Source organism: Pinus tabuliformis, chromosome J (assembly GCF_031772625.1).
Source record: "Pinus tabuliformis cultivar Carrire ecotype Pingquan chromosome J, CPIR1, whole genome shotgun sequence".
Lineage (NCBI taxonomy): Eukaryota > Viridiplantae > Streptophyta > Pinopsida > Pinales > Pinaceae > Pinus > Pinus tabuliformis.
The window spans coordinates 1,513,567,680-1,513,579,067 of NC_142295.1; the positions used below are offsets into that span (position 1 = coordinate 1,513,567,680).

General features: G+C 42.1%; 1 protein-coding gene across 1 annotated transcript; it reads left to right on the forward strand.

The window, feature by feature from the left end:
- Window positions 1–4,095: 4,095 nt before the first annotated feature.
- LOC149233232 (uncharacterized) lies at window positions 4,096–9,941 on the forward strand. Its single transcript, XM_089382128.1, has 4 exons — window positions 4,096–4,706; window positions 4,848–5,557; window positions 5,737–5,882; window positions 6,066–9,941. The coding sequence occupies exons 1-4, from the start codon at window positions 4,096–4,098 to the stop codon at window positions 9,939–9,941; spliced, it is 5,343 nt and encodes a 1,780-aa protein (XP_089238254.1).
- The last annotated feature ends 1,447 nt before the right edge of the window (window positions 9,942–11,388 follow it).

Genomic DNA, 11,388 nt, shown 5'->3' on the forward strand with positions numbered 1-11,388 from the left:
CGATCTCCAATAGGCCTGGTCCCACCGATATTCCAATTGTGATATGCGATGAGCACTGAAAATTTGATATCCTTCTCTCCTTCCCGTTAAAAGACAACAAACCATCTGAACCTTAACAGGCCATATCTTTTTATCCAAAAGTCCATTTTTGAACTTCCTTATACTATTGGAAAGCTCATTTCAGGCACTATGCAATGGAGAGGTTCTGATTTGGATTTAAGTGCTCCTGTGGCCTAGAAGATGGACTCAAAATTCACTGCATCTTTGGCAACTTTGATCAAATGAAAACTCATAATGCAGTGAGTAACAACAACTACTTTCTTAAAGCATCATTTTGTTTTGCATGAAAGTCATGATCAACAAATTGCATACTTTCAAGATGTACATTCAAGCTTGAGTCAAAGGAATCAAGTAGAGGAATTTGTTTACCATTTGCATCATAATGTGTTGTATCATCTTGGTAAGAAAGATGTTTCTATTGATGGTAACATGGACAAAGCCAAGGATTTCATTGAACGACTCCAAATGGTACATCAAATAATGCAAGATCAACTTTAAAAGAGCAAAGGCAAGTACAAAACAAGGCACAATAAACATTGTGTAGATCACAAGTTCAAAGTCTGTGATGAATGGATCAAGATTGGAAAGGTGAGGGAATTGTACCCTCACCTGTTGGACAACTGAAAGTGATATTTTGGGGTCCAAAAGGCTTCCAATGGGGAGGAATGATCAGGTGCTAAAAAAAATAGCTCAAAATTCAAAGTTTTCGGATTGGTGTGGAACCTAGACGACCACATAGTGCTTGTCATCTTGAATCTGACGCAACTCGTTTTGCGTGAAACGAACACCGTATGCTCCCAGAATCATGTTTTGTTCACTTTCCCAGATAGACAAATTTTTCAAAAATATTGATAGCCTAGTCAGTAGTCTATACTGCTGACGTGGCATTGACTGGGTAGGTGTATGTGGCAGGTTGAATAGACAAGATTTTTTGGTGAATCCTATTGTGCCAAGTGGCACATTCTCATTGGGTAGGAATCAACGTTTTTGATTGGCTAGATTGGTGGCCAACCACGGGATGACACATTGCCTAGCCGGAGGCTGCCACATGGCAGCTCGGGGCCACCAAAATTATGGGTTGAATTCCAGGCAGTAGAAACGAGGGTCGAACTTGTGACCTCACACAAAAACTCCAAAGCCTCCGGCAATACGCCATACACACAATTCTTAACTATAAAGGGTTTCGACTTATATTTAATTTCAACATCCACGCTACTCGGGGGTAGGGTCAGTGCTTGTGCACGCCTAATCATGCAACCACCAATGGAGGGGGAGTGATGGCCCAGTCGGTGGGGGTGGGCCATTGGCCTTAGCCTTAGTCACGTAGCCCCCATATGGCCACATTTTTTTGGATAAAAGGCGTTAGAGGACATTTAACACATCTGACAAATTCGCCTGAAATTCGGTGAAATTGTCACTCTGTTCGATTAGTAGAAGATTGAGAAAGGCCATAAATTCTTCAGTTTTTGACCAAATCGGGAGCAGAAAGAGACTACACAGGGATTTTTGGGCATTCTGGAGTCATTGGAACATGTTTAAGAGCCTTCTGAGCATTGTAAACTGATGTATTCACATTTTTTAGCATAATAAAGAGGGCCAAGCCATTGGAAGTTGGACCAAGGAGGTGTAGGCCAAGAGGGGTGAACTCCTTCATCATGTGCTGTTGTGATATTGTTTATGGTAATGCTTATGCATGTTATATGTTGTTGTTCAGTCATTTGTTTATGTTAATTTGCACATAAAATTTACATAAAAACACTCAAAACTCATGTTTTAAACTTGCAAATAATCTCATGAATCCTTAAGCACATTTAACATATTCTGAAAGGGAATTTAGCATTACAAAACTAATTTTCCCAATCAGATGAATGCATCGTTGCACTACATGTATCCTGATCAAAGTATTAATGCCTTACAACAACTCGTGCTCCTTCACAACATGTATGCTTGAACAACAAGTCTTACAACTTCTCGGGGAAATACACATGCCTTGGACCAAAACCCTTATGATGTTCACACATACTTGGTGTTCTCACACCACTACAACTCTCATCACATAGTCTCCATTTTGGCATCCATAAGACCATTCTCTCACTACATCTCTAGCTTTGTTGATCCATATCTTCACCTAGCCTTTCTCATTACTTGACCTCTCTCTATTTATATCTCCAACCCATGATATTCATCTGCGTCCTCGTTATCATCTGCATCCATAACTTGACCCAACCTTCCAACAATATTTGCAATCTCTCATTAGCACAACTCTTGCCCATTTAGGGGACGTCATTCTCCTTTACTAGGGCACCATAGCCTTTAGCTGCACATACGCATTGTCTTACTCGACTTTGTTGGGATGAAACAAATCCCACACATATTATTCTTTCTACACAACCTTTTGCACACATACTTTACTAGGACATTCACTCTCTACTCCAACTTTAATATTCACTAGGCTCTGATACTGGTTGTCAGGATTACGAAACACCAAGATAAGTGGTGGTGTTTAAAGGCATCGCTACTTGGAATCCCATTGGTCACCAAGACAAATTTACATAGAGTCTCTCGACCTTTAAATAAGTTACATTAGAGATGAATGCCATGGAAAAAATTATGGGTTCTTATAAATGTGAAGATAAAAAATTACCAATAATTGGACCATTCAAATTTCCCTTAACCACTCCAAACCACTCCAACAAATATTGTAGCTAATTATAATTATAATTCAACATTTTATGATTCATATTAAGTTATTAATTCTCTTTATAAATTATTATTATTACTTAAAAAACTACCTTAAAGAAATAAATTAAATATAAATTCCATTAATGTTTCTAATAAACTTAACCATTCCTTATAAATTTTGTCTCATGTGTACTCTTCCACCAGTGCTAAACAAAATTGCTCGACAATTGGTAAGTAGAGCTCCTGATCATATGAAGACATATGCAATTTCCAACCTCAAAAAATGAATTGATATATTGAAAAAATGTCACAATCCAAATCTCCTAGCACGAGATGTAGTATGAATGTGTCAGTTACGGTTTGGGTAGCCAAAGTATTATTTGTTATTGCAATAGAAAGATTAAGTTACACAAAAGCTTTAGAACAATTTCAAGTGGATCTTTTATTACACTCCATGGACCATTTTCGACCAATAGTGATGAACGGCTTTCCTCTAATATTGGGTGGAGAGTTCCATGGACTATTTCAACTTGCATTCGCGATACATCACAAGGCTTTGAAAACTTGTGATCGACGGATATAATTGACATCGGATCATAACCTGCACGTGATTTAAGTTTAACACGTAGAATGATGTATCAAAGGGTTGGGGTTTGGCATTGACATTGGCTCAAGAAATGAGCGGTGTTTAATCCTAATACGCAAGTGTCCTAGATCCTAAGGTCCAAGATTAGTGCAATCAACGACTATAGATTTTATCGAGTTTGAAATAGGGAAGAATTTAAAGATTATATCGAGTTTGAAATAGGGAAGAATTTAAAGATTATATCGAGTTTGATATAAAGAAGAATTTAATTTTAAAGGTGCATTTCGATAGAATTTCAAGTAAACATACGGCAGCAATATGGTGGAGAGGATGTTGGTTGATGTAGCTCACATAAGTGTTCTAGCATCTAGCATCATGTGGTGTTAGTGAAGTTAGGAATATAAGAGCGGAATATATCTTAAAGCCTAAGTTATTATTTTGAATGTAAATGTTTTAATTATATTAATTAATTAATTTTTAATTATTTTCTTAAATTTTAACCTAGGGAAATATATTAATTAATGAATAATAATTGAGAAATAGTCCATGAAATTTTTGTTTCCTTTGCAATGTGGAAGTGGTAACCGGTTCATAAAATAGGGGGTTGTCTTGACTAGAGGCGAACTAGGGTTTCTGCGCACAGTCAGTGGGTTTCTGCAACCCCTGCCACGGCAGGCTTGACTGGCTCACATCAGTACTGAAGGAATCAGAGCTGTCTGGAGGTCTTCGTAACCCAGACATAAGCGAGAAGGAAAATGCAGCCCCCTATGGGGGAGGGCGATGCGCCTCCCCCACAAAAAGACAACCAATCGCAGCAGATCGCAGACATTGACAAAGAGAAACGACAAAATGACAACAATACGGACAGTAGTTTGCAACAGAACAATGACCCAGAGCAAAAAGAAGCGAATAAAGCAAGTTCTTCCACATGCAGGCCGGTGGCTACTCACAGGCCAAAAGTGGAATTTCCCAGTCACCGAATCAATGCCAGAATACAATTTATGAGAGATCATGCGCTGATTGGCAAATTTATTGGAATCTGGCCAACTGAGAAAGCATTAAGAAGCTGGATAGCTACCAAATGGAAGCCAAAGGGACACATCAACCTACATTTAGGCCCAAAGGGGTTTTTCACTGCCGTCTTTAACTGCCTGGAAGATCGCAACAGGATTCTGGAGGGGGGTCCTTATTTCTTCAATTCTGCAGGACTATATCTCAAAGGATGGGTTGAACGATTCAATCCAGACAAGGAAGACCTCAGTTATGCTCCCGTATGGATAAGGTTGTACTCGCTTCCTTGGGAATACTGGGAAGAAAACTCCCTACAGGAGATCGGAAATGCTCTGGGCGAATTCATCAAGGTAGCAGAGGAAACAAAGTTATGTAGATACACATCTTATGCCCGGATCTGCGTATATATGGATCTCAAACAAGCCCTGCCGGACACGGTAAGTCTCTTCCATGAAGATGTTGAATGGATTCAGTTAATAGACTATGAACATGTTCCATTTAGATGCAGGAAATGCCATAATCTCGGACACCTATTCAGAGATTGTCCTCTGAACAAGAAACCCCCTCCTCAAATGAGCTCAGATAACCAGGCGCCTGATGGTTTCACCAAAGTGGTAAATCGCAGAAGAGGGAACAAAAAAGCGACAGCCAATCCTAAGGCAGATCAGGTCAACACAGCAATACCCTCAACGAGTAACAGTTTTGAGGCTCTGGTCAGTAATGATACGCAAGATCCTGATAATGGGCCGCAAAAGGATAAGGAATCCAACAAAGTGCAGACGGAAGGAACTTCACAGCAACCAGGGGATATCTTACTCAACAAACCAACCCCTCACTCCCAAACCAAAACTCAGGCCTGGCATATTCAAGGAATGGAAGTGGATAATCCTGAACCAAGCGCCAAGACGCTGAAGGAAAGAGAGGAAGCATCGCAAGATCCCCAGATCATGGAGGAAGATCCTGAGAATATTGACATTGGCGAACTGGATATTCTAGGACTCGAGCTAGCCTGCAAGACTGGAAACTTTGACAAAATACCGGATCGGCAAGTGGATAAACTGGTAGAGGTCTTAAATCGTGCACACAAGAAACACTCTCTAGGTGTCCAGATTGGTAGTCAATGGGATGGTAAATTCATAACAAAAGACAGTAAAAAGCGAGGACGAAAAACAACCCTCGAAAGAACCATCAAGATCGGCGAAGTGCTAGTCGAGTCAGGTAGGTATGCCAAGCTGACCAAATATTTCAATATCAACCCCAATCCTTCTCAATGAAGCTGATATCGTGGAACATAAGGGGGCTCAACAGCCCTAGGAAAGGCAGACTATTAAAAAATATGCTTATGCAGGAAAAACCAAACATACTTTTTTTGCAAGAAACTAAATGTAACATGACAGTTTTGGAAAGAATAGCAGCGAAAGCCTGGCCAGGAGGGCTAGTAACAGCTGTTGATGCTCAAGGCGCATCGGGAGGATTAGCAATCCTTTGGGATGCTAGAGTAATTCAACTCGACAACATACATGCAAATAAGAACTTCATTCAGGCAATATTTCACTTAATTGGCACCAACATTCATGGGCATATAACCAATGTATATTTCCCTCAGGAAACCAATCACAAAGCTGAAATCATGGGCATCCTATCGGTTCTTAACTCAAACAGGCTATACCCGCTCTGGATATCTGGAGGAGATTTTAACATGATAGCAAGAATGGAGGAAAAGCAGGGAGGCAGAAGCAGCAGGAACAGAGATGGGAACCTGCTAAAAGACTTCATTCATAACAACTGGCTGGTAGATCTTCCTTCCAACAATGGCATGTTCACCTGGAACAACAAAAGAGAAGGATTGCAACAAATAGCTTCGCGTCTAGACAGATTTCTAATATCTGATAATGCAATTCACCTGGGAGGGGAATTCACTGCATCCATCCTGCCTGTTTCAGGTTCAGATCACTGGCCTATAGCTCTCCAATGGAACCGGCCAGGCAACAACATTAAGCGCCCTTTTCGGTTTGAGGCCTTTTGGTTAACTCATCCGGACTTCCAGGAATTTGTTCGATCAACTTGGCTCAAATTCAACCCCACTAGTGGTACAAAAATGTCTATATTCCAGCAGAAACTAAAACACCTCAAAGGCGAAATCAAACACTGGAACCACACCACTTTTGGCAACATCTTCAAAGCTCAAGCCGCTCTTAATCATGAAATGAAAACTGTTCAGCAAAGGATCATCATCGAAGGACGCTCCGAGGAACTTGCTAAGCAGGAACAAGCTATTGAAACCCAACTTCTAGATAGAGCACAACAGGAGGAAACCCTTTGGAGGCAGAAATCGCGGATCAGATGGCTCAAGGATGGAGAAAAGAATACAAAATTCTTTCATAAAACCACAGTGCAACGCAGAATGAATAATTTCATTTCCCACATAAAAAATGAGCAGGGAGATAGAATTGAGACGCATGAAGGCATTGAAGATGAGTTTCTTAGATATTTTAAGAAAGCTCACCAAGAACCCAGTATAGACAGAATGCCTGCTATAGATAAAATTCTGCGGAACATCCCCAAATTAATCACAGAGGAGCATAATCTTCTCCTTCTCAAGCCCACAAATTTGCAGGAAGTTGAAAACGCTGTTCATCAATTGAAAACAGGGAAAGCGCCGGGTCCGGATGGATTCACTTCCGATTTTTTTCATAACTTTTGGGATCTTATCAAAATGGAGGTTTGGCAAGTGGTTGAGGAATCACGCACTTTACGATGGATGTACCCAGGGCTGAATGCCACCTTCATCGCTTTAGTGCCCAAGGCAGAGGAATCCAGCACGCCAGACAAGTACAGACCGATCGCTCTCTGCAACATCATCTACAAAATCGTCTCAAAAGTGATTGCTACCAGACTTAAGCCGTTGCTCCCTCTCATTATATCGCCTGAGAAATCTGGTTATGTAGAAGGCCGGCAGATTACGGATGGTATTATTTTAACTCATGAAATAATCCATTCTTTGAAGCAAACCAAAAAACCAGGTATGCTGCTAAAAATTGATTTGTCCAAAGCTTTTGATAGTATAAGCTGGGTTTACATTCAGAAAATTCTTAATGCCTTTGGCTTTGCCCCGTCCTGGGTCAGATGGATTCTCAATCTTCTGTCTTCCTCATTCTTTTCTGTGCTTATCAATGGCATCCCTTCGGCTACGTTTCGCCCCTCTAGAGGTATCAGGCAGGGGGATCCCCTTTCACCCTTTCTCTTTGTCATCATGGCAGAAGGACTTGGTAGAAGTCTGAATTCCGCTCTGGTTTCCCACCGTCTCAAAGGCCTTTCTTTCAGCAATTCTCCTTCCTTTTCCCACCAGCAATTTGTGGACGATAACATGCTATTTGGTCATCCCTCGGTCCAAGAAGCTCGCCTTCTCAAAGCCATTCTCTCAAACTTCTCGGATGCTTCAGGTGCCCTTATTAATCGTGTCAAATCTCAAATCTTCTTCTTTAACACCCCTGCTCCTACTCAAAAAGCCATTGCCCGTATTCTTGGTTTTACCATTGCTTACCTTCCCTCCAAATACCTTGGAGCTCCTTTAATAGCCTCAGCCCTCAAACACTCCTCTTGGAGAGACCTGTTAGAAAAGCTCGAAGCTAGGCTCTTCCTCTGGACTCATAGAGCACTTAATATGGCCAGCAGACTGGTCCTCATAAAGGCGGTTCTCCATTCCATGCCCTTGTATCTTTTCTCTATTCTTGCTGCGCCTAAATGGGTTCTCAAGGAGATAAAGAATCTCCAACGCAACTTCTTATGGGGCAGTTCAGGCCCTAACCGAAAATGGGCTCTGGTTAAGTGGGACAATGTTTGCCTTCCTAAGAAGGCAGGGGGTATTGGGCTAAGAGATCCAGAGCACAGTAATAAGGCAATGGGAGCTAAAATATGGTGGAGATGGCTTGCATATCCTAACACCCCATGGGCCTCCCTTTGGACAACAAAATATGCAAGTAATAGCCCTATTGAAGAAAGAATTCGAATGTCAGAAGTCAGCACTGGGTCGGTAGTTTGGAATTCGGCCATTCAACATAGAGATCTTATACAACAGCATAGTTTCTGGGAGGTTAAAAGCGGAAACAGGGCAAGATTCTGGGATGACTCCTGGCAGCAGCTCCCAAAGTTAAAGGACACCCTCCCTAACCTTCCTGTGCCAGTGCAAGGTATAAATCAGTCAGCAAAGGTCAATCAGTTCTGGATCCCCTCTTCCACACAGAGATATAGAAAATGGCAGGAGGCTAACCAAATCATAATGAATGGCTCTGAGCAAAATCAGCTCTCTCTCTCCTTAGAATTACAAAAAAGGCAAATTCTCATCTCAGAAGGAGCGGATATACTAAGATGGGGATATGAAGAGAGAGGTACTTTCACTACAAGGGAAGCATATAAAATTATGATTAAAGATAGGATAATCAAGGACACATTATGGGAGAAACTCTGGCATTCCTCAAACTGGCCGAAGGTGTCTACTTTTTTATGGCTTCTATGTCACAATAAAATTCTTACCTGGGATAACCTTAGAAAAAGGAGCTTCTCTGGCCCATCTATTTGTCTCAATTGCAAGCAAGAAGAAGAATCAGCCATACATCTAATGCAAACCTGTCATTTAGGACGGAAGCTGTGGGAAAAGGTTACCTTCCGCTGCCAAAAAGAAGGTAGAGTGCAAGGGGATATCAGAGCAACTATTCGCAATTGGAGTCACAAGCCCTATCAAAGCAAGCTCCTCAACACTCTTTGGCAGCTGATTCCTGGTCTACTGATGTGGAATATCTGGAAGGAGCGCAACAGAAGAATTTTTAAGGATCAATCCATGTCAATCGAGCAGATATGGACCAAAGTTCATCAGAACATCAAGGAGTCTTTATCTATTAAAGTCTGGTCCCCAGAAGATTTTCCTTCAGCTCAGCAGGAACAATCAGTCTGGGACAATTGGCAAATACATCTAAATCAACAGCCTACCCCTAAAAACAATCCTACCAAGAAGCAACAAAAGACTGCACAATGGACTCCGCCGCCCAGCAACATGTATCAGCTCAACTTCGATGGAGCTTCAAAAGGCAATCCTGGAAAAGCAGGTTATGGGGGAGTCTTCAGGGATCATCTTGGCACTCCTCAACTCATCTTTCTCGGCTCAATAGGCTGGGATACTAACAACTCAGCAGAATTGGAAGGACTATGGCAAGGTTTAACCCTGGCTCAGGACAACAGTTTCTTTCCACTCATCATAGAAGGGGACTCGCAAATTATCATAAATATGGTCACAAAACTAATGCAGGGATCCCCTATACATAAGGTCAGCAACAGCTGGAGGATGGCTCACAGACTTGAGCTAATAGACAGATGGCTATCACAACATCAAGCAATCTCTTTCAAGCATACCAAGCGGGAGGGAAATAAGCTTGCAGATTTTCTTGCTAATATCGGAGTGGAAATGGGGGTAGATCTCTATGCAGGCTCATTATCCAGCATAGCCATCGAAGCCCAACTCTCTGAATTCCAGAATATAGTCAAGGATGATATGCTTCAGGAGCATGAAACTCACCCGGATGCGGGTGACAACACGACACATTTATGAGGTCTTGGATAATTAAGGCACCTGGCCTCGCACCTGACTGGAGGACTCAGAAAGTAGATCTCATGGTATGCGAATTTATTTGGAGGATAAGTGGAATGATGGTCGCTCAGTTAGCCATTAATGAGCGCATGGAACGAGAGCTCAAGCTCAATGCTTTATACATGGAACAGTTTATGGTTCATCCCACTGCTTTAGGTTCTTTTTTCCTCCACCAGCTTGTATTTCCACATCCCTGCCTCGCTCAGATAGCTTGGAAGCACACCTGGGTTGTAGGCTCGGCCGGGTTCCTCTGTTCCCACTCTCTCTTCCATCAGCTTTTCCATTCCCCTTTTCTCAGCCGCTGTGTCAATCTGAAGATGCCTCGTCGTAGAGGGGTCTCCCGCAGAGGAGGTTCCAGCGCCAATAGAGGTAGAGCCTCTAGTTCCTTGCCCCAGAATGTCACTCCCATTGCTTCGGCCTCTCCTTCCTCACCACCCTCTGGATATGCTCATCCTCTTCCGCATAATTCATTCCAAACTTCCCAGTTTACCTTCCAGATCAGGCTCAACAGACCAGTTTTGACTGCCAGTATCACGGTTATTCTTGCTGAGGAAGAGGATAATCCTAAAAGCTCTGCCCATACCTCCCCCTCTCATTCCCAGGAAGACAGCATCCTTCAGGGGGAAATGGCGGGAGTGATGTCAAATGCAGACAATATGCAGGAAGATTGCCCGGTGCCTGAAGTTTCTACGCATCAAGCTAACTCTGATCAGCACGAAATCCTTGGCTGCGAACCGGTTCATCATGAAAGCGGCATCCTCAACTTGGTCACTCCTCCAGAAGGGATTGAAGACAGTGGTTTTGTTACCTGGGTGGCTTCGTCTAGCCGGGTGGACAAGGACGTGACCGATTTTCCGCATCGGGACGATTAAGGCTGATTTCTCACCGACGGATGGTACCTCTGTCTTCGCTCTGCTCGCCTTTCTACAATTTGTCTATGTTTCCTGGGTCTATGTTCATGGGTCTTAGTTTTTTTGGGTCTCTGCATACGAATATGGTTTCAAATCCTGTTTGTTTTTGGTGCGAGCCAACATGCTCTCAATATACAACAATTAGGCTGAGTTTGGCTAGTTATGTTTTGTCTCTTTTGTCCAAGACGAGAATGTCAGTTTGTTTACCGGCAACGTCTTTGTATGCTTTTGTCAGAAGGTGTTAGACTCAGAACAAAATGGATTTTCAGAGGGTTATTGTCTAACATTTCAAGCTTTTGAAGTCTGTATCCTGAAAAGGCAATCAACAGTATATGTATGATTCAGAATATATGGCTGAGGGCTGGCCTCTGCCCCCTTTGAGGTTTCGACCTCATTGTACATAATTTTCTCTTTTTTAATAGAATTAGTCTTTACTCAGAAAAAAATTTGAGAAATAGTCCATTTTTTTCTAGAGACTTCGAGTAAAGTTTTTAAAT